This window comes from Peromyscus eremicus, chromosome 14, assembly GCF_949786415.1.
Source record: "Peromyscus eremicus chromosome 14, PerEre_H2_v1, whole genome shotgun sequence".
NCBI classification, from domain to species: domain Eukaryota; kingdom Metazoa; phylum Chordata; class Mammalia; order Rodentia; family Cricetidae; genus Peromyscus; species Peromyscus eremicus.
In genome coordinates this window covers 74,064,138-74,088,192 of record NC_081430.1, presented here as the reverse complement: position 1 = coordinate 74,088,192, position 24,055 = coordinate 74,064,138, and the positions used below count along the sequence as shown (strand labels likewise).

At 45.5% G+C, this 24,055-nt stretch overlaps 1 protein-coding gene and 1 non-coding gene across 3 annotated transcripts in view; one reads left to right on the top strand and one right to left on the bottom strand.

The window, feature by feature from the left end:
- Window positions 1-4,735: 4,735 nt before the first annotated feature.
- On the bottom strand, window positions 4,736-4,842 carry LOC131924839 (U6 spliceosomal RNA). Its single transcript, XR_009383093.1, has one exon. It is a non-coding gene; the product is annotated as a U6 spliceosomal RNA (small nuclear RNA).
- Window positions 4,843-19,048: 14,206 nt separating this feature from the next.
- Esr2 (estrogen receptor 2) overlaps window positions 19,049-24,055 on the top strand; it is a 38,271-nt gene continuing 33,264 nt past the window's right edge. For both annotated transcript variants that reach the window (XM_059279468.1, XM_059279467.1), the window contains exons 1-2: window positions 19,049-19,479; window positions 21,076-21,248. In XM_059279468.1, the coding sequence (XP_059135451.1) occupies window positions 19,061-19,479; window positions 21,076-21,248 (592 nt within the window). In that variant the 5' untranslated portion in view covers window positions 19,049-19,060. The remainder of the gene's footprint in view (window positions 19,480-21,075; window positions 21,249-24,055) is intronic.

Sequence of the window (24,055 nt, the reverse complement as noted above, 5' to 3'; positions counted from 1 at the left end):
ATCTAAGGTCATCTCAGACACCTAGAAACAGGCTGGAGACAGAGCTCAGTTGTAGGGTGCTTGACTAGTCTGTGCGAGCTGCTGGGTTCAGTCCCTCATTCTGCAAAACAAAGCATTACCTAACCACCATTTCCCCTGTGAGGTGTACTCTTGTCTCATTCCCATTTTACAGAGAAAGGTCAAAGACATGAGTGTCCAGGCGCACAAGTGGGAGGTGGTTGAGATGAAAGTTCACCCAGGCCCTGGATTCCACTCCTGCTGTGGTCCATCCTGATCTGTCTGTCCTGGCACCCCTCTATTGTCCGCCCTACCCACCGAGCTCCTCTCCACAACCACAGGGTGAGCTTAGACTACAGAGCAAACAGGTGCTTTCCTGTCTTCAGACTCCCTGAAAGAAGCTTCCAGAATACCAAAGAGAAAGAACGCTGAGTACTACCAGGGAAGGCTGCAAGGCTTCACACTTGGTGTCTTGGTTCGTCTTTTGCTAGCTTGACCCAAGTTAGAGTCATCTGGCAAGTGGAACCTCAATGGAGAACATGACTTCATCATACTGACCCGTAGGCAAATCTATAGGGCATTTACTTGATTGATGATTGATGTGGGATGGCCCAGCTCACTGGGGGTGGTGCCACCCCTGAGTAGGTCATTCTGGGTTGTATAAGGAAGCAGGATGAACAAACCAACAAACAGTGTTTGTCCACACCCTCTGCTGTAGTTTCTGCCTCCTGGTTCCTGCCTTGAGTTCGTGCTCTGACTTCCCTCAATGATGGGCTATAAGTTGTAAATTGAAATGAACACTTTCCTCCTCACTGTATTTGATCAACTTTTTTTTTATAGCAATATAAAGCAAACTATTACAGCTGGAGGATTCAGATAGAAACCCAGAGGAAATCAGAACTGCTGGGGACTGAAACTCAATCTGCTCAGGTAATGGTCTCAGAATTATCATGACTCTCCCTCTAATAGGAACTTAAAAACAAAGACATGGTCAGACAGGGGTGGCGCATGCCTTTAATCCCAGCACTCGGGAGGCAGATACAGGTGGATCTCTGTGAGTTCAAGGCCAGCCTGGTCTACAGAGATAGTTCTAAGAAAGCCAGGGCTGTTATACAGTGAAACTCTCAAAAAACTCAAAAACCAAAAACCAAAAACCACACAGACACGACTTCTTAGCCCCTGAAAGCCCACTAAGTCCCCTGCCTTCCCCACTCATTCCTCACTTCTAGGCCCTGAGTAGGTCTCATGGAGTTTTCACTTCTCACATTTATTGTTCAAAGCCTTGGGAGACTCGCAGTGCAGAGAGGCTGGGCTTTGGAGTGAAACGGGTCTGGTTTGAACCTTTGGCTACACACTAGCGATGTGAATTCTATGTAAATTCCCTAAGTCTTGCTCTCTTCCTTTGTGAGATGGTAATATAAATAGTACCTGTCTAGTCTGATTGTCACGAGGATTCCTATAGTTTGGTTCTTGAATATCCTCCAATGGCCCATGGGTGGAAAGCTTGGAGTCCAGCCCCATGGCACCCCAGCAGGCAGAGAAAGCTTTAGGAGGTAGGGCCTGGTGGAATCGAGTTAGGCCACTGGGGACATGCTCCTAATGTATCCCCTGGGACTTCACCATCTCCTCTTGTTTTCCTTTGCTTCTTGCCATAAGGTGATGAGTTTTATCTGCCATGTATTCTGCCTTGCTATAAGACCAAAGCAGTGAGGCCAACAACTCATGAACCAGAAGCCCCAAACCATCAACCAAAAGAAGCTCTTGGGGTGGGGGGTGGCTGGAGAGATGGCTCAATGGTTTAGAACACTGGCTGTTCTTCCAGAATTCCTGTGTTCAATTCCCAGCACCCACATGGTGGCTCACAACCATCTGTAATGAGATCTGGCCCCCTCTTCTGGCCTGCAGGCATACATGCAGGCAGACCACATACATAATAAATAAATCTTAAAAAAAAAGAAAGAAAGAAAGAAAGAAAGAAACTCTTTGGGGGTGCTTTGAGGTGTAGGATAGGGGAGAGTTACATTCCCATTTTTATGTAGATCAAGCTGGACTTGAACTCGGGATCCTCCTGTCATGGCTTCCCAAGAGCTGGGACTCCCAGCATGCACCACTCCACCCAGCCCAACTCCTCTTTCTAGTTGATTCTGGTGTTTTGCTCTGGGAACGCAAGCCACTAAGACAGAGATTGAGTGACATGAAGCAGGTAGGGACACGGATGGCAGTTGTGTCTTCCTTACGTGAGAGCAAGTACCCTCATAGTTCCTCTTGTCTGAGACACTTCAAGCATTATGGTGTTCAGCGTTAAGGGGGCAGCCTTAATGACATAAATGCACCAGGCAAATAGCATCCTCAAAGACAAGTGTCTTATGAAAGAGTAAATGGAACGTGGGCTGTCAGGGAAATTTGAAGATGAAACTAACTGGAGAAGTTGTCAAGGATTTTTCTCTCCTAAATTGTATTTTAGAGTGAGATGGGGGTGGGAGAGAACAAGCAGGTGGGGAGGGAAAGGATGGGGTCATGCTGACAAGCCTGTGAGACAGCAACCCCGGCAGCAGACATCTGGAGACCTCAGTGGCATCAGCATAGCAATGGAATTTCCCAGAAAGAGGTCGTTATGGACCAATATCCAAGGCCAGGCATCCATGTTCCTGCAGATGTAAATCTGTTTCCTTTAAAATGTGGTAAATGTTACCTTTTACTTTTTATTCCTTTAAAAATTGACGCATAGTTGGGGCTGGAGAGATGGCTCAGTGGTTAAGAGCACTGACTGTTCTTCCAGAGGACATGGGTTCTGTTCCCAGCACCCACATGGCAACTCACAACTGTCTGTAACTCTAGTCCCAGGTGATCAGATGCCCTCTTCTGATCTCTGAACACACCAGGCATGCACATGGTATACAGACGTACATTTGGACAAAACACCACACCCAGAAACAATTGATGCACAATTGTTGTACATAAACTCGTAGGGGTACAGTGTACTATTTGAATATGGGTGTATAATGTGTGATGATCAGGGTACTCATTTCTTTGTGTTGGGGGGGATTCAGAATTGACGGTTATAATTTCTTTGTGTTGTGGGGGGGGGTGTTTCAGAATTGTGTCTTCTAGCTTTTTGTGGGGACAGCAGGGTCTCACCATAGCCCACGTTGGCCTTAAGTTCCTCACATATGATCTTCAATTCCTTCTTCTACCTCTCAAGTGCTCCCATTACAAGCGTGCACGTCACACCTGCTTTCCCTGCCTGTTTTGAAACACACAGTAAATTGCTGGCAGTTACAGTTGCCCTACTGTGCTGATGAATGCTAGAACTCACTCATCCTTTCTAACTATAATTTTGTACCCTTGACAAACCTCAGAAGATCTGGGTTAAAAAAAAAAAAAAAAGAACAATTTATGCAGTGTTTATCACTATAGTCTGTTGGTATGGGACAATGAGTCATTTCCTTAGTATTTATTATCGGTGGTGTGTGTGTGTGTGTGTGTGTGTGTGTGTGTGTGTGTGTGTGTGTGATATACATGTGATATACACATGTGTAGGCAGATGTGGAGGTCAAGAGGACAACATGTAGGAATTGGCTCTTTTCTCTATCTTTTTAGGTAGGTCCCAAGCACTGATCTCAGCTATTGGTGGTAAATTTGCTTTTACTCAAGGAGCCATCTTTTGGGTTCAATATGAGACATTTCAAATATTTTTCTCTAATGAGTGAAAAATTTAAAAATATTAAATACTTTAGAAGTAGAGAAAAAATGGTCAATAAAAAGAAGATTGAACTACAGAATCAGACAGACTTATTAGAATCTGTGGCCTCTTAACCATGTCCATCTATAACCTTTCTCCTTCCTGACCTCATCTTGGGGACTGTCACACTGTCTGGCCTGTCATTAATGCTGTTTTATTCTGAGCCACAAGAGGTAAGGATGCTGCATTTCCAGAATTGTGTTTGAGTCATTTATGAAATGGCACCTTACCATTTGCTACCGTTTCTGGGGGCTTGTTAGCATGTCCTTCTCAAATGGGCGTGCGCAGTCACACCAGGGCCTCGTTTTCCTTCTAGAGCATGTAGAATACTGCTTCAGAGCTGGGGGCCAGGCCAGGGATTCTTTAGGCTGTTAGGTTTCAGATGGCTAGAACATTAGCCACTCAAGGTATTGGAGAGACTCGGGTGCAGTTCAAGCACCTTCAAGGAGCTGCACAAAAACGATTTTGCTTGCTTATTTGCAGACATCGAAGATTAAGATTGAGGCATGCCTGGGGGGCTTGCAGAGACCTGGCTGCAGAAGCTGGTTGCCCGGGTGGATCATTTAAACTTCAGGTCAGAGGAATCTTGTTCGGTGGCCTGGGTACGTAGATATCAAGTCAGGTCCCCACTGCAGCTATGTCCTTGGTACCTGGGACACTAATCAAATGTGGATCAGTAAAGAGGGAAGTTGTGTAGTTATACTCATAGGTGGCCAGGTCTAGAGCAGAACTTGACAAAGTTTCACACAGCACTACACAGTTCTACAGGACAGTCTGCTTCAGGTTATGTCATATATAAGAAAAAAAATCATGTGCAAATAGACACGAAGGGAGAAGGTTAGCAGGCGTATAGATAAACTTGAGGTGGAACATTTGTTTAGACATATGCAAGTAGGAACGCCTCTTCTCTCTGAGCCTCAGTTTCTCCATCTGTAGAAAGGTCTGGGAAGATGTTCAGTAAACATCACATTCATTTTTTGGGGGTGGGGGGGGTTTAAAAATATGGAACGCTTCACAAATTTACATGTCATCCTTGCGCAGGGGCCACGCTAATCTTCTCTGTATCGTTCCAATATTAGTGTATGTGCTGCCGAAGTGGGCACTAATTTCATTTTATTGCCACAAAGGCATGAGAGTTCTACTCCAATCAACCCCCAAATATTAAGTCATATCGGTATAACAGTACTGTGCCTTCTGACTGAGACTCACTGCTTAGAGATCGATGAAAAAAAACCTTTAATAATGGCACACACCAGTTCTGACTAAGGCACAAAGGGGACCGGGTCATGAACAGAACACCCCCCACCCATCAGCCTGTCTAGTTTCTCAGCCCCAAGTTACACTTTCAACAATTAAACATGTTTTGCAGAGACAGAAATTCCTAGGTTTGGCTGTTTGGACAAATGGGGAGATTTAGAAAATAAAAATATTGTCATAGTTATCCCGAGACAGGCTGGGACTGCTTTTCCCGAGCAGCTGTAAACCAGGGTCACCCTGTCTGTCTGGCAGATCTATGATCTTCCTGATAAGAGGCACCAGGTTCACACTGCGTTCACACTGCGTTCACTTAGCACCATCTGACAGGGTTGTCTTCTCTAGACTGCCCGGCAGAGACAGCACTCCTTTAACTAAGTCTTACTTTTGGGTAACTTAGTATTTTCTGGGCGAGTTTATTGGTAAGTCCCTTATAACACCAGTTTGTTACCTCTGTTTTCTCCTTCCGCATTGTACGAGGTCTGATTTCTGAGCTGGGGAGATGAACCCTGGCCTTCTGGGGAGATGGCCCCTGGCATGCTGGGGAGACGGCCCCTGGCCTTCTGGGGAGATGGCCCCTGGCATTAGGCAATGTTGTTTCTGCTACTCATCACCGACGAAGGTATCACTGCTTTGCAGTGGTCTGACTCCACAAGTGTGGGTTCTATCTCTTCAGCTCCTTTTGAAACAGACCAGGCCATAAAGCACAGAATATGGGGTGGGTCTGATCCTATGCTTTAGAACAAGCAAGAGCATCCCAGGACCCATCTGGCCACACTCAAAAGAGAGAGAGCAAGCAACAATCCAGAGGCAAGCCTTAGCATGACCCTGGCTGGCCTAGTAGTCATTTTTTTAGGGTCTTCCATTTTCATTTGTGTGTGTGTGTGTGTGTGTGTGTGTGTGTGTGTGTGTGTGAGCTTTTTCTCTCTTGCCTCAAACAATCTGTTTCACCTTTTCTTTATTTCTTACAGAAACACTCCCCCCACCCCCAGCCCCGTCCATTTCCTCTGGTCTTCTACATTGAAGCCTTTGTGAATACCTGAGTGGACAGAGTGGGTGCTGTGGGGTTGGGGAGGGTGTCAGAGACACAAGATGAGCCCTGCTGTCAGTGTCAAAGGTGAGCTGGCACTGTGGGGAGGCGGGGTGCACATTCCATAGGGCTGGTGTTGGTAGAGGCAGGGTGGATGGGGCCTGATTTTCCTTCCTTCAAGCTCTCAGCTCTAAGCTTCAGAGCAGACAGGGCATCATCTGAAAAGAGGCAGGATGGGAAAGAGATGAATCTACTTCCGTCCCTCCTTGCAGCAAAAACTATGTGTATTATAAATAGGATCCTCTCCTTCCTCCAGTGCTTCAAGTTAATCTAGAGTCATTGTGAGCACTAGTAGGTAGAAAGCACATCAGTTTGTTAGAAGGTGGTGTGTGTGCTGGGCGTGCGGCTCAGTGATGGAGCATTCTGGGAAACCCATGGATCCTTCCTTAGCACTGAAAACAGCAGCGAAGTGAGCTAGTGAACTGATGTTGCTCATCATGTGTAACATGACTGAATGTTAATAATCCAGCATTCAGTGCCTTAGCCAGGCGGTGGTGGAGCACACCTTTAGTCCCAGCCTCAGCAGGCAGAGGTAAGTGGATCTCGGTGAGTTTGAGGCCAGCCTGGTCTAGAGAGGGAGTTCCAGGACAGCCAGGGCTACACAGAAAAACCCTGTCTTGAACAACAACAACAACAACAACAACAACAACAACAACAACAACAAAAATTAGTGCTTTATTCCTGAAGATGATTTCCTAGTGAGGAACTCAGTCTCCATTACAGGGTATTGTAGGGGAGAGGCAGATCCTTCTTTGTCACACCACGTGACTGCTTTGCTGGGCAGCTTGTGGATGAGCTCAGACAGTGACTCCGCTAAGCAAAAGCACCGTTCTTATCACTGGGTTGCAGGGTGCTTTTTGGTCTAACCATTGGCATTCACTGTCTCAAGAATCCCTTCTTAGTTTGGGTCATGGTTCAGGTAGACTGGGGTCACCACCGTCTCACTGTGCATTCAGGCAGACAAAGCACCCATCTGAGCACCATTATCGTTCGTGACGGGCAGGGTGAGTCAGCAAGGCAATTTCCTCCCCTCCATTCATTCCGTTTGCTTCAGATGTCCTGCACTGATACGCCTGGTGTAATAAGCTGCAAACTGTGGGTGTTTGAGGGTCTTTAAAGCGAGAACATGCTGCCCCCACGAGCAGGATGCTTTCGGCAGGAAGCGTGACACCCAGCCCAGGGCTTCACTGCTGGAACTGAGTAGACACTGGCTTCACAGGGGGCCAGGGAGGCCGCGGAGGGGTTTCTCTGTTAGGAGGCTTCCATGTTCTGCACAGAACAAACCTGCAAGTCGACTTTCTTCTGATCCACTGCAGGTTCGGTTTAAACGGACACAGGACAGGGCTTTAGGCTCTGCCCTAGGTTCAAATCCTTCTCAGTCACTCACAAGCCATGTGATCCTAGGAAGGTCACTTAATCTTCATGAACATCCTTTTTCCCAGTCATAAAATTGGAATGATTAATGGTAGTGTTTGCTTTATAGGCAGGCATGGCACATTTGAATTTGCATGCTAGCCTGGGCTACATAATAAGACTCAAAAAATTAAAAAAAAAAAAAAGAAAGGCAGGCAGGCAGGCAGGAAAACGAAGACTATTTTATATGCTCATTGTGTATAGAGTAGATTACACATATACATGTGTTGGTTAGTTTTATGTCAACTTAACACAATGGAGAGTCATCTGAGAAGAGGTAACTTCAGTTGGGAAAATGCCTCCATAAAATTGGCCTATAGGCAAGCCTGTGGGCTATTCTCTTGGTCAATGGCTGTTGTGGGAGGGCCCAGCCCATTGTAGGTGATGCCAGTCCTGGGAAGGTGGTCCTGCCTGGGTTGTATAGGAAAGCAGGCTGAGCAAGCTGGGAGGTGCAAGCCAGTAAGCAGCACCCCTCCACGGCCTCTGCATCAGCTCCTGCCTCCAGGCTCCTTCCCTGACTTCCCCTCATTATGGACTACAACTGTAAGCTGAAATAAACTTTTTCCTTCCCAAGATGCTTTTGGTCTTGGTGTTTATCGGAGCAATGGAAATCTAGTTTAAGACACACACACACACACACACAGGCACACACACACACACACAGGCACACACACACACACACACACTCATGAAAGCAGCGTCTAGTTAAATGTCCAGTAAGTGATCTCTGTGTATAAAAACCACTGTTACTACGGGGTTCATTCTCATCTGTGGCTTCACAAAGCGGATGTAAGTTCCGTGAGCCTCCAGTCCTCATGGGAAGGGGGAGGCAGTATTACCTGCCTCTCAGAGCTGGCGTAAGGATTAAGTGAGATGCTGTGCAGTCCGGCTTGCAGTAGATACTCCATAGATGCTTTCTTTCCCCTCCCTCCACCTTTACCTGCCTCTTGGCTCTTGATGGAGAGTCCTTCACTGATGTTGCATTCTAAGTGATTTTTAAAATTAAAAACGTATTATTGGATGTGCATATAATGTGTGTATGCACATTTTGGTTACATCCGGACAGCTGAGGCTGGCGTTGTACAAGGGTCCCTCCAAATGCCCCCTTGGCCTTCCTCTATTAGATTACCATCCATCAAGAACCAGGTCCGGGGTCTGGCAAGACAGCGCAGCTGTGAAGGCAGAGAGCTCCTCTTGCATAGAAGCTGAATTCTGTTCTCAGCACCCATGCCCAGGGGCTCACACCCTCCTGTAACTCCATCTCCAGGGAATCCCACACCTATAGTCTCTGTGGGCATCTACACATATGTGCACATACCCAAGTGCAACATAATTTAAAAGATAAAAGGTAGACCTTTAAAACCTTTTATAAACAAGTCCCCATGCTGTGTGTGGATGGTTTGATGACTAATTAGGTACATGTGGGACACCAAGTTGGCCTATCGGTCACTTGCTTCCCTTTTAACTTTTGCAACTGTTCCTCAAAGCCTAAGGTATGACCCAGCCTTTGCCTAGTAGGGCCGTTTCCTGGTGGATGGGGAAGGCTGACAAGGTAGAGCTGGGAGAACCAGGGCTGTCATCAGGGGGCGCCAGAGACTCTCGCTGCCAAGGAGGGAGGAGCCCTGTAAAAGCGCAGGCGGATTTTCTCCAGGTGAATTCCAGGAGGCACCCGGGATCCTGGACCTCACCCAATACTTTTTCTCCTCCCTCTCTCTCTCTCCCTCTCTCCACCCGCGCTGCTAGACTCTGATAGATGATCGTCCATGCCTCCGCCTCCAGCCGGTGGCCTTGCCTTTCTGGGGCTCAAGCTAACGCTCTCTGCAAGGGATCTCTCTGTCTTCATCACCCCGTTATTACTGTCCATTTCGATGCTGTTACCCATGCTCCTAGCTTCTCAAGGATAGTTGTCAGACTTAAATATTTAATGACATGCACGTCGGTGAAAGTCTGGAGACAGGATGAAGTGTGGACTCGCACTGTCAACTCCAGAATCCCCGTGGACCTGGTCAGAAATGCCCATTCTCTGGCCCCATCTCGGTCCTCCATTGTCAGTCTCTTGGGAAGGGAGGGGGTGTCCCTAGTGGGTGACTGTGAGATGGCTGGAAGTGGACATGCAGTGGCTCTGGAGGCGCAGCGCTGGAGTGTCGGAGATCTCCGGCTCCGGGTTCGTGGTCACGTGGGCTCTTCAGCTAACCTCCCACCCCCTCATCACGGTCTTTAAAAGGAAGACGCACTAACGCCGTTAGTCGTTAGTCGTGGGTAATCTTTGCAGCCTCTCCAGCTGCTGGTCTTTTTTGAAATGGACTCCCAGGTCCCTGCCTCCTCCGAGCCTTCTAGAACCACCTCTTGAAACTTCCTGGGAGTAGAGGAGGCGGGGGCAGCCTGGCATCCTTGGCATCCGCTCTGGGTAGAGTCTGGCAGCCGCTGCAGGGCTGAGCGACAGCCAGTGGCTGCGAGTCCCGGAGTCCCGCGCAGCGCGGGGACCGAGGAGAGCACGTGCCTGCATTTAGAGAATGCAAAAAAGAGAATGTTTACCTGCTAGGTAAGTGCCCTTTTGCTCGGAGGGTGGTTTCATTGACTTTGTGTGAATTCTCGCAACGGGAAGCCGGCAATATTTAGAACAAGAAAGGGGCAGGGGGTTGGATGCAACTGCCTTGAACACTACTGGAAACAAATTTTATTCACTTTTGGGTTGGTTGTGTGAATATAAATGTCTTAAAAAAAAAAAAAAAAAAAGGAAAGAAAATCTCCGTGGTTTTCCTCCGAGGATTCCTGCAGTGGATGAAATGATGACGCTTCTTGCCGGAGTATTGTGGACCAGGGAAGATGTGCCTATCTCAGGCAGGTGATCGTGGCTTGATAATGAGTCAACTGGCCATCCTTAGTCGTGTCAGAAATAGATTTATTCTTCCCGGATAGGCTGAGATACATTAAATCTGATCTCTCGCATTTGCCAGAGAGGAATCTAACTGTTGCTTCTTCACGATTATCTGTGGTGACTGTTTCATAGTAGAAGTAGAAAATTAGGTTAAGTGAATGTTGTTTTTGTGTGTGAGAAACCAAACTTGGAATTTGAGTGGAGCTCTATTCAGAAAGAAAGCTGGATGGTTTTTCTTACAATTTAGAAGGCAGGTTGTGTTTCCTGGGGCACACAGCACACCGGAGGAAGGAGTTCTGTTTTGTTCTATTTCAAGGGTTTTTGTGAGCATTCCACTTGAAATTTCATTTTTGCTATAATGATCCAACTCATGGTGATAGTTCCTCTCTCTCCAAGTAAATGTTATTTAAAAAGTGAAGGGGAAGACTAGAAAATAGATATATGGGGACAGTGAAAAGAGTGTGATGGATACTTTAGTGCCCTTTCTTTCCCTGAGAGAGCCTGGAGTGGTTCTCAACCTGTGGGTCACAGCCCCACAACAAACCTCTATCTCCAAAATTTACAGTTACAATTACAATTCATAACTGTAGCAAAATTACAGTTACAAAAGAACAACGAAAATAATTTCATGGTGGTGGTGGTGGTGGTGGTGTGTGTGTGGTGTGTGGTGTGTGTGTGGTTCCCACAACATGCGGAACTGGGTTAAAGGGTCACAGCATGAGGAGGTTGAGAACCACTGCTCTAACAGACATTCTATCTGAAGCAAAAGATCACTAAATGTTAAAGAAGAAACTTTAAGGTTCCATTTTATGTTCTGTAGTTTTCTAGATGAATCTGAAATTCTTATTTCAGACGCAGTGTTGAAAGTATCTCTTTAAGCTTTAATTAAGATATGTAAGTGTTTGAAATGAACAAAAAAGGACTATTTCAAGGTGGGTCTTGTCTGATTTGATGTTTCTCAGAATGTATGTTTAATGTAAAAAGGTTAAAACTTCGTACTAAATTCAACCTATCAAATGTCTAATTTGCCGCTAACAGACATTACGTCCCTTGTGAAGACCGAAACTCTGTAATTCAACAGGTACCACTTCAAAATCTATTTCACGATACAATTTTAGTTGATGTTTCAAGTCCTTGTATGGAACACATTAGGAAGTGATTACATACAATTCTGAGGTGTAAACATCAACTATCTGCTGGTAAGTTTTTGTTGATTGTACGCAAAGCCCTTGAAAACCGAATACTTGGACATTAGATTTCGTAACTCAGTGTTAGTGCATTGTAATAGACATCTGAAAAATTATACTTATTGCAGTATTGTTTACAGACAGTCGAATTTAAGCTTTTAAAAAAAATACCAGTCTAGCCGGGCGGTGGTGGCGCACGCCTTTAATCCCAGCACTCGGGAGGCAGAGCCAGGCGGATCTCTGTGAGTTCGAGGCCAGCCTGGTCTCCAAAGCGAGTTCCAGGAAAGGCGCAAAGCTACACAGAGAAACCCTGTCTCGAAAAACCAAAAAAAAAAAAAAAATAAAAAAAAAAAAATAAAAAAAAATAAAAAAATACCAGTCTAAGAATTAAGATAGAGAGGGTTTAGCTTTCTCTCATTTTTGAATATGCACATACAAGTTTTAAAGAGTTGCATGTAAGTCAATTATTAGTGGTCAGTTTTATGGTTATTTTAGAGTAAGTTTTCTTTGTTCCTAACACAAAATTGATTGAGGGCCTTAATATTTTGCTTTGGAAAAGATAAATGTGAAGGTAGTAACTGCTAAACAGAAGCACACATCAAGAATGCTTGATGCTTAAAAGGTATACCTAAAGGGATGTGGCTCAGTTGGTAAAGGGCTTGCCTAGCATGCACAAAGCCCTGGCCTCCATGGCTTTGGAGCATCACATGGAGCAGGTATGGTGGTACTTGCCTATAATCCTAGAACTCGGAATAGAGAAGCAGGAAGATCAGGGAGTTTAAGGACAACCTTGGCTATGTAGCAGTTTTTTAGGCCAGCCTCAGCTACATGAGATCTTGTCTTAGAGAAAAAAGGAGGAAGAAGAGAAATGTATTTCTATGTATTTTTCTTGTCCATGAAATTCTCTTTGGTGAGTGTGAATTGGAGTGTTTGAATAGGATGCTTGGGGGTGGGGGGTGGGGTGGGATGGACAGGTGAAGGAGAATGGAGGTAACCTGTCAAAGTTAACCACATCTGCAGGCCCAGGATATGGCACTCAGGGGAGGTGGCGTTTTGTTTATACACCCACAGCAGGCAGGCTCCTAACAACCCAGCTATCTGGACTGCTTGTGGTGACGGGCTTCCGTCAAACACAAGTTTAAAAAGTAAAGTTCAGAAGCAAGTCTTCACGATCAGAAATCAATCTATCTTAAATTGTCTGGGAATCCTTTCCAACGAGAGAGGTGTGCCCAGGGGGCACGTCAGTGGGCTGGTTTCACCCTCTTCGCCATATAATGACACCTCACAGAATGCTTTTCACTTCCTTTCTCCCTCGGAGTGCTGTGAAAAGGTGCATCCCACAATATTTTCTCATTTCTACTGAAAAGGATATGAAAGTTCAAGGAATTTCTGTGGTTTGTCTAAGAGCTGGTGTTGAGGAAGAGCGGAGCCTGGCACCCCGTGTTCTGTTCTATCCCCTGTGCCGTACTACCCATGAATATAGGCTAGCTGGTAACTGACTTCCTTCCTTCAGCTAGATTTGCATGTCTGTCTATTCTTTGTGGAATGTGTTATTTCCAGGGCCAACCTTTTTCTTCTCCATAAAAATCACTGTCAATATTGGGCTTTTAAAAAGTTTATTTTTTTAACTTGAGATCCAAATGTGTTTCCCAGGGCCTACTTTAGCATGCCATGCGTAACCTCAAGTCTACGAAAGCTTCTCCGAGGTTGTGATTGAGGAAGAAAAGTTCCGTTATCGGTGATCGTTCCACTCATTATCCAAGATGCCCCTGACAAGTAGTTGTGTTGTGAATCTGGATGTATCAAAAGATATTCGGCCAAAGGGCAACTGTAGTTCTAACCACCAGCCAGCCAGCAGTGGTCCGCAACAACATGGAACGTCCTGGGACTTGGCAGAAAAACTGGGGAAGTGGATTGGTGATATATATGCTCACATATGAGATCTCTGTTTTCTAGGTGACATCGTTATGGCAGCTGACTGATGACCTAAATGATCTTGGGACATGCCTTTCCATGGCAGGGTCATTTGAGCTGCTGACCTGAGGGTGTGAAAGGGGATGATGAGATCAATTCTCTGCTGTTTTTAAATTTTATGTTCACTTACCAGCTGGATAAGGGAAAGTGTTTTTTTTTAAGTTCATGTCTTTCCACGTGACTGATCATTACTTTCTTTTTGTGTATACATGTGCATGTGCGCCCACGCATGTGTGTGGGTACACATGTGCACACGTATGTGTGTGTATATGAGTGTGCAAGCCAAAGGACAACCTCAGGTTGCTGATCTTCTTCAGGCACTGTCCATCTTGAAAAAAGATTTAAATTTAAATTATTATGTAAATATTGTATTATTTACGTATCGGGATGTACGTATGTGCATGTATGTGCATATGTGTGTGGTTTCTGCGGAGGCCTGAAGAAGGTATCAGATCCTCTGGACTAGAGTTGCAGGTGGTAGTGAGCCACTTGATGTGGGTGCTGGAAACTGAACTTGGGTCCTCTGAAAGAGTAGCAAGCACTCTTAACCGCTGGACCATCTGTCCTGCCCAATTTAACTTTTTATTTATTATTATTATTATTATTATTATTATTATTATTATTATTATTTATGCATGATGTCTGTGAGAGTGTGGGTGTGTGCATGCCATGACTCTGCATGTGTCTGGAGCTGGAGGACAACTCTTCTGTCATTCTGTGGGTTCTGGTGATCAAACTCAGTCTGCTTATGAAGCAAGTGATTTTACCCATGGAGCCATCCCATTTGTCTCCACCTTGGTTTTTTGCGGACAGAGTCTCTCATCAGCCTGGTATGGAGCATCATGAAGCCTTCTACGTGGATTCTTGGGTTGAACTAGGGCCTTCATGCCTGCAGGTAGATACCTCATTGACTGCGTTACCTTCTCAACCCAGTTACTTCATGCTTCTTCAGAGGACTAGGGTTCAGTTCCTGGCACGTGGTGACTCACAACCATCTGTGACTCTAGTTCCAGGAGATCTTCTGGTTCCTTTGGGTACCAGATACACACTCAGTGTACATCTCAGACACACACAGGCAAAACACTCATACACAGAAAAATAAGAGGAAGTAAATCCTAAATAAAAGGCCTGATGAGAGGAAAACACAGCCAAGGTTCCTGATGGCTGCCCTGTGGAGTCTGCCGAACTTGGGATGCTGGCGTGCTAACTACATTCCTTTAGGGGATGAAGAGCTAAGACCCTGTAGATTCAGTGAGATCTTGTTTGGTTACAATGCTAAAATCATATCAAACCATTTACCATTTAATTTGTGTGTGTGTGTGTGTGTGTGTGTGTGTGTGTGTGTGTGTGTGTGTGTTTCTGAGACAGGGTTTCTCGGTGTAGTTTTGGTGCCTGTCCTGGATCTCGCTCTGTAGACCGGGCTGGCCTCGAACTCACAGAGATCTGCTTGGCTATGCCTCCCGAGTGCTGGGATTAAAGGCGTGCGCCACTGCTGCCTGGCTAATTGCGTTTTTGTTAACAGTATCATCTTGAGGTCCTTTGTTCAAATTTGTTTGAGTTTTACTGTTCTCTTGGCTTGTAATTTCCTGAATTTAATTGCTTTCCATATGACAATTCAGAGTCCTGTGTTTGCTCCTTTTGGAGGGTTGCATTCAGAAAGATTTGGTGGCATTTTTGTGTTTTTCTGTTTGTTTGTTGACTAGCTCTGGATGGCCTGGCACTCAGTATGCAGAACAAGCTGCCTGCCCTCAGACTTGCAGCTATAACTCTTACCTCTGCCATTCCAGTGCTAGGAATGCAGATGTGTGCCACCATGCCTGGATCAGTCAGTGCCATTCTCTATAGATAGGACATAAAGGGCTGGGGATGTGGCTTCCCTGGCAAAGTGTCTAGCATGCACAAAGCCCCGGGCTTGATCCACAGCACCACGTATACTTTATATGGTTGTGGACATCTTTAAGTGTAGACCCGGGGAGGTAGAGGAGTTCATAGCAAGTTCAATACCAGCCTGGGTTACATGAAATACCCACTCAAACAAACAAACAAACAAACAAACAAACAAACAAACAACACATGTAGGACTGGAGAGATGACCTGATGACTAAAAGCTCAATCCTGAGGACCAAAGTTCTAACCCTGGCACTGGTCTAACAAGCTGGATATCCTGTATGTGCTTGCAGTCTCAACTTCAAGACAGATGGAGACAGGAAACTCTAGGGTTTGAGCTTACATCCTAGCAGAGGGAAACTTGAAACCTAGGTTTAGGGACAGAAGGAATAGGTGGGGATAGGATAGTGGAGGACACTCAACAACCCCTCTGGCCTCTGTGGGTGTACATGGGTGCACGTACCTGCACATATATGTACACATACATATACAGGTGCACATATGAATAAATACATAAATAAAAATCTTTTAAAAGGTAACATATATACCAGAGTGGCCGTACTCATTTTTGGACCTAATTTTTATATGTTAAACTGGACCTGCCATTTTGGCTCTTTATACTTTTTTTTTTAATGTTCAAGAAATTTAAATTTTAATTATGACCTCCCAATTTTATGTATAAATACAATTGCTATGCATATCAAGAGCTTACGTATTTTGCACTCAGTTGTTAGAAAGTGCACTGTTTAAAGTACTTTAAATGTGTTTTGATTAAGGATTTGGTAGCGTCAGCCATGCTCAGATGATACAGCCAAACAGTGCACCCAAGTAAGAGAACAGATCTGAAATACTGAAGATATTAAGAGCATTTGCTGTTCTTCCAAAAGACCTCATTATTATCCACCAGATTTCCCCTACCTTCGAATCTTTGGATTGCCTGTTCTGTTGGTATTAACAATCTGGGTCATTTCAGAACATACAATTCTATGATACCTTCAACAGGGGAAGTTTAATACAAAGATATACTAGCTCTAAGAAGAGATAAGCCAGGTGTGGTGGCACACACCTTTAATCTCAGGACTTGGGAGGCAGAGGTAGGCGGAGTTCAAGGCCAGCTTGGTCTACAGAGCGAGTTCCAGGACAGTCAGGGTTGTTACACAGAGAAATCCTGTCTTGAAAAACCAAAGAGAGAGAGAGAGAGAGAGAGAGAGAGAGAGAGAGAGAGAGAGAGAAAGAGAGAGAGAGAGAGAGAGAGAGAAGTATGAACTATGCAGAGAGTCTTTTGGCCCCGTAGGGGTGAGGGGGAGCACCCAAGTTGGAGAATATCCAACGCTGAAGGAGTTTAGAACACAAGGTGAGGTTTGGCCATCGGCACACAGTGATGTCTGCGGGTTTGGAGGATCTAGGGTTGCTGATTAAGCAATAGGTCCCCTCTCAATAAATGCAGTTCAGTGGTTGGCGGCCAGTAGCCAGGCCATGCACTCAAAGTGCAGAAGGCCTTTGGCAGAAGTTGTCAGGGTGATGAGTCTTGGGCAATGGATGACTGTGCAGTTCAACTTTTGGGTCACGGTCCAGAGAGGAGCCTATGAAAAGGTCATTGCCAGGCAGACTGCCAGGCTGCCAAGGGATTTCATTCTGGACCTTTGGCTGGGGCAAGCTCCGCCCTGGAGTCTCACATTCATACTGCCTGCCTCTGCCAGGGCCTGAAGTCGCCACAAGCCTCTTTGTCTCTATAGCGCCCTCTTCTGAGCTAACCATGGAGCTCACTTTAGTCTTACAGGAATTCTGTTATTTGTTTATTTATTTATTTATTTATTTATTTATTTATTTATTTATTTTGGTTTTTCGAGACAGGGTTTCTCTGTATAGCTTTGCGCCTTTCCTGGGACTCACTTGGTAGTCCAGGCTGGCCTTGAACTCACAGAGATCCGCCTGGCTCTGCCTCCCGAGTGCTGGGATTAAAGGCGTGCGCCACCACCGCCCGGCCTATTTATTTTTTGTATAAATCCTATATTTCAGTCTGCTTTTAAAGTTTAGAGGCAATAGACTGACAAAGTCACACTATGGTCAGACTATTTATGTGATAAATTCCTCATTTTTGTTATTGTAGATTTATAGCATATTTTTACATGTTAAAACTATGATAGTCTCACTCACTGATGTTCCCACTCAGTCTTATTTTTCAGTAACAGCTTACAGTTGATCTTATATAGTTCTAGGGGAAAATACTTAAATGTATTTCTGTGTTTTTAGGTTCAAATATAATTTTGTGATAAATTATTTCGGTTGAAAGTTCTTATGGTTGAGGTCTGGAGAGATGGCTCAGGAGCTAAGAGCACTGGCTTCTTCTCCAGATGACCTTGTTTGATTCAGATTCCAAGCATCCACATGATGTTTCACAGCCTTCTGCAACTGTAGTCCAGGGGACTCCTGGCACCTCTGTAGGCACCTGGCACACATGTAGTGCACAGCCATACAGCTGACAAAACATCCATGCATATAAAACAAAATAACAATATTTTAAAAAATTCTTGTATCTGACATCAGCACCAATAAAGTGAATGAGAAGAGAGTGTGGCAGAGTGCTTGACTAGCATGTGGAGGATCCTGGGTTCGATCCTTGTGCTTCACAAACTCAGCATGGTGGTGAATACATATAGTCCCAGCACTTGGGAGGGAGGTGGAGGCTGGAAATTCAAGATCATCTTTGATTACATAAGTAGTTTGAGGACAGCATGGGATACATAAGAACCTGTCTCAAAAAAAAAAAAAAAAAAAAACAACAGTCAATGAAATAGAGAATGAGAACTCTAGACCTTACATTTCTTTGTAGGTAATATTTTCATATATATCTTCCAGGATATACTTGTAGTCCTGTACTAATATGTGTGTGTGTGTGTGTGTGCGTACGCGCATGTATGTGCGCATGGTTAAGATAATATGAATACTTGAATTTTTAAAACAAATTCTGCGTGTGTGTTAGAAAGAGACAAAAAGAGAGACAGACAGACAGACAGACAGAAGGAGATAAACAGACAGAGAGACAGCAAAAGCGTGGACACATGGGTGCTGTGGTATGTGTTGGCTTCCCCAGGACAACTCTCAGGAAATCTCACTTCCCACCATGGGTTCTGGGGTGAGCTCCTATCATAAGACTTGAGCAGCAAACACTTTTACCCATTCAGCCATTTTGCCCTATTTTTTCTTTTTTGAGCTACAGTATCATATATCCCATGTTGATCCTGAACCCCTGGCAAGAGGATGGCCTTGAACTTCTGATTCTTCTGCCTCCACCTCCCGAATACTGGGTTTACAAAGGTCTTCCACAATCCCTGGTTTATGCAGTCCTGGGGATCAAAGCCCAGGCCTCCTGCGTGTGAGGCAAGGATCTACCAACTACGCTGTATTCCCATCCTCATTTTCTTTTTTCTCTTCTCTTCTTTTCTTTTCTTGAGACTGTGTCTCACTCTGTAGCCCAAGCAGATCTGGAACTAGAAATCCTCCTGCCTCATCCTCCTTGAGTGTCGGGGCCCTAGCCACAATGAATACTTACCAGTTACCCTTGCAGCTGGAGCTAACTGGACCTGGTTTGCTTTCCTTGGCAGGCGTCACACCTGCCATGAGTCTTTGAGAACATAATGTCCGTCTGTACATCTTCTCACAAGGATTTTTCTCAGCTGCTACCTGCTCAAGACATGGATATAAAAAACTCACCATCAAGCCTTAATTCCCCTGCTTCCTACAACTGCAGCCAGCCCCTCCTGCCGCTGGAGCACGGCCCCATCTATATCCCTTCCTCCTATGTAGAGAGCCGCCATGAATACTCAGCGATGGCGTTCTATAGTCCCGCTGTGATGAATTACAGCGTCCCCAGCAGTGCCAATAACCTGGAAGGTGGGCCTGTTCGACAGACCACAAGCCCAAATGTGTTGTGGCCAACTTCTGGACACCTCTCTCCTTTGGCCACTCATTGCCAGTCCTCGCTTCTGTATGCGGAACCTCAGAAGACTCCTTGGTATGAAGCAAGATCACTAGAACACACCTTACCTGTGAACAGGTAAAGTCCTGTCTTCATCCAAGTCATGGATGGTGCCTTGATCCTCACTTTACGGTTTAGTAGGAAGAGAGACGTGTGTTAGCCTAGGCCTTTATTTTGTCTCTTAGGATACCTGAGACATATTGCTCTGTCCTAGTCTGATGTTCTAGTTCTTATTAAAAAGTTGTGCTTACGGCTGGGTATTGTGGGAAAAGTTCACTGTAATAGATGTTCTCTTTATGCAACAAACATCAAACTTACATCAGTTTGGTCCTGATGAAGGGGTTAGGTTTTAAGTGTTTGTTTGTTTCTTACAGTCAGATTAGAGTCTTAGTATAAAAATGACGGGTTACTTACCGTTGATGACAAATTGTTTCCAGGATGAAAGTAACCATGGTAACACTACAACTTCCATGAAGTAGCTGTGCGAAGCCAGGAAAGATAATGGGAATAAGATTTAGTGATGAGCTGAGGCCGTGCTTTGTAAGGATCAATGAGGAACTAACTGCAGGATCCTATCGAAAAATTCTGACGTTAAAACAAACCAAACTCCAAATGCATGGCCAAACGACAGATTATTTCAGTCTAATTTATAAGGTTTTCAGCGTTAACAACGGCTGTGGCGGGAGAGGATGGACTATGAATAAGTGGTAGGAAGAAATGGATTTCTGGAAGAAGAGTGCCACGTTAGGGCACACTGACTAGTAAATACATTGCTTGCAGGGTGTGGTCCCAGCTTTCAGGAGGCAGAGACAGGCGGATCTCTGAGTCTGGGGCCAGCCTGGTCTACAGAGTGAGTTCCAAGAGATCTTGTCTCAAAAAACAAAACAAGTAAACAAAAAAAAAAGTATTACTTTCAGATAGTGTCATAAAACTTAGAGGAAATAGTGGCTGGCGTGCCTGTCTCAGTGTTTAACATTCATGAGGCTCTGGGCCCATCCCAGCACCCCAAAATTCAGTACCTCTGAGCCCCAAACCAAACCAAAACAACCTTTGAGAAAATATTACACAATAATTAAATTTTTCTCCTTAATCTTTTTGTTTATTGGTAAGATAAATATAAAAACCGTCAGCCACACCTTAAGATTAATGCTTTTCACTTACAATGCTTTTCACTTACATCTATGTTAAAGGATGACTTTTTTTTAACCTCTTAAATTCCCATCAACGTCCTGGTAATATTTAGACAAACTTAACCATTGGGAAAGTTTTCCATCATTTCTAAATGAGTCCTGCCTCTACTATCTCCCTTCCCAGAAGAAACATGTCCTGGCAAAATCAGCGGCTAGGGGGCGTCTGCCCCTGCCGCTCCTCTGCAGAGCTTTTTCTCCTTAGATCTACCGAGCCCAGACCTGAGCCGCCTCCTTCAGCCTCCTGAGGACCTGGGCACCCCACCCAAGCACTGGGATGTCAGTCATCCCAGCATGGCTCTTTGTGATCTGATGGCGGGGTTTCCTGGAACATATTTATCCCTAACCCTGGAAGGCAAAGAGTTAATTTGGCAAAGTTCATGCTACTTCCCCCCCCCCCCCCCGCCCCATGCCTCCCCCCTCCCCCGAAAGCCCTTGCTCTCTCTTTCATGTCCTTTTACAATGCCCGTTTTCTCTGCTCCCCCAGAGAGACGCTGAAAAGGAAACTTAGCGGGAGCAGTTATGCCAGCCCTGTTACTAGTCCAAGTTCAAAGAGGGATGCCCACTTCTGCGCAGTCTGCAGCGATTACGCATCTGGGTATCACTATGGCGTCTGGTCGTGCGAAGGATGTAAGGCCTTTTTTAAAAGAAGCATTCAAGGTACAAGACTATGGTACACCTCTTCTTTAGTTTTCACACTTCGGCTTGCAAGCGATTTCGCAGAGGTGACCTGATCGAAGGGTCACCGTTGGCCTGGCTGGTACACTTCATAAACTGGAGCAGCTCAGATGATCGTGTGTGTTTGGGAGTGGGTTGAATGGGGGTGTATGGGTCCTTGGATTGCATGTTTCTACCCTAGAACCTCGAGATTATAGGGGTCAGTTTGCCCCTACATTACTTAACTGGGGAGGGGATGCTTGGAAAACGAGGGTGAACAACCTTGTAAAGATACTGCTTGAAAAAAAAAAAATCTGTGCTCATCAGGAGCTCTGAAGGGTGTCTGTCTGTCTGTCTTTGTTTTTTTTTTTTTCTGAGGTTTAATATAGGACATGTTTATGTCATGATGGTGGGCTGGCTCCTGAGGGAAGGAGAAGAAATGTAATTTATGGAAATGGTCAGGAATCGGGAATTAACTGTAGTGGACTTTGAGACGTGTGTTGTCCTTGAACTTGTGGAACCGCCTTTTCAACCCCCTAGTTTTTAGTCCGGTATCAGACTGTCTCCTTGACCTTCACCAGAGTCTTTGCTGGCAGTTGTTTACTTGGTGTGCACTTGATCGTGATGTGTTTTCTGTCAAAACATTTTTTTTTTATTGTGTGTGTGTTGGGGGCGGGGTGTCGCTGGAAAATTTCTCCGGTCCTGCTCAGCCCCCTCAGTCTCGTGGCCCGCTTATAAAATAATTACACAGAGGCTTAATATTAATTATAACTGTTCGGCCGTTAGCTCAGGCCTACCGCTGACTAGCTCTTACACTTAAACTCAGCCCATTTCTGTTACATGTGGAGATAAAGGACAGTGTGCTGGAGTCGGTTCTGACCTTCCACTGGGTGGGGCTTGGGGCTTGAACTCAGGTCATCGTGCTTGGCAGCAAGTGCCTTTACCCCCACAGCCTGTATTGGTTTTTGTTCGTTTGTTTTAATACACTAGAAGCTGCGTACGCCTGGCTTCAAGGCTGGTCAGCCTGTCTGTCTTTGCTGCTTCTCCCTCATCAGCCACCTCCCCTCCCCTTACCAGCCCTGAGTTATTGAAGTCTCTTATTTTTAAAGGTGTTTATTTTTTATGTATATAGAAGGGTGCCTATGTGGGGAAGAGTACATGTGCGTGTGCGTGTGTGTGTGTGCGCGTGCGCGCGTGCATGTGTGTGCACGCGCATGCGTGTGTGTGTGTGTGTGTGTGTGTGTGTGTGTGTAGGAGCACATGGACATGTGTGTGGCATGTGTGTATAGTGGAGTATGTGTGTAGGAGCATATATGCATGTGTGTGTGTGCATGTGTGTGGAGGCCACAGATAGACATGAGGTATTTTATTCTACTGTTCTCAATCTTTATTTTTAAAATATTATTTTATATGTATGAAGGTTTAGCCTGCACATGTGTCTGTGTGCCGTGTCTGTGCCTGGTGTCCAGGGAGGCCAAACGACAGCATCAGATTCCTTGGAACTGGAGTTCTAGACAGTTGTGAGCTGCCATGTGGGGTGTTGGGAATTGAACCCGAGTCCTCTGGAAGAGCAGCCATTGCCCTTAACCACTGAACAGTCTCCTCAGCATTCATTATTGAACAGCATCTTTCACTGAACCTGGAGCTTGTGAATCAGACTGGACTGGTTGGCCAGGCGAGCTCCCGGGATCCGGTTTCTGCCTCCCAACACCATGACTGCAGGCATGGACACCTAGGTGTTGGGACCCCGAACCCAGGTCCTTATGCCTGTCCCACCAGTACTTGACTCACGGAGGCGTCTCCCTCACCCCGGTCACCTTCTTGTTGGCTTCTTTCTGTCCTGTCACTCTGTCCTCTCCCCTAGGGCTGCCTCTCAGGCGATCTGTCACAGAGTTCCCTTTCTACCCACACTGCGGTGCCCAGTTCTCAGCTAATTAATAACAACATGGGGGTTGTTAGTGTGAGTGTGACAATTTAACTTGTCCACTGATGATTCTAGATTAATAGGACATTTTACCGCAAGCAGAGAAACTGGTAACATCAGAAGGCTGAGGATTGGTATGGGGTAAAGAGCATCTCTCTATGTGTCCCTGAGGTGTACCCCGTAGAGATGGCCACCTGTTTGTCCTGGCTCCTTTATTACCTCTATGACTTGACTACCCCCCCACCCCCCCACCCCCCCACCCCCCCACCCCCCCACCCCCGCTCCTCTTCCGTGCAGTGGACGTATTCGTGGAGTGGTAGTGGTGAAATCTGTTCACTAAGTATTTTTATTGTGATCACTGCAGCAATACAAAGCCGGGTCTAGTCCCTACTATGTGACCAGAGCAATTCAGATGTTCTGAAATCCAGATGTGAAAGGTTTCTGTTTGCTTGCTTGTTTTTACATGGGTTGGCAATGTAGTTCAGGCTAGCCTGGAACTCTGCATAGCCCAAGCTAGTCTCAAACTAACAAAAATCATTCACTGGGGCAGGAAAGGTGGCCCAGTGATTAAGAGCATGGCTGTTCTTCCAGAGGACCTGGGTTCAATTCCTAACACCACATCTGCAACTCCAGTCCCAGAAGATCCAATGTCCTCTTCTGGTCTCCATGGGCACTGAACACATGTAGTGCACAGACATACATACAGGCAAAGCACCCATATACATAAAAACCTTTATTTTTTTATTTTTTATTTTTTAGGTTTTTCGAGACAGGGTTTCTCTGTGTAGCTTTGCGCCTTTCCTGGAACTCACTCTGTAGACCAGGCTGGCCTCGAACTCACAGAGATCCGCCTGGCTCTGCCTCCCGAGTGCTGGGATTAAAGGCG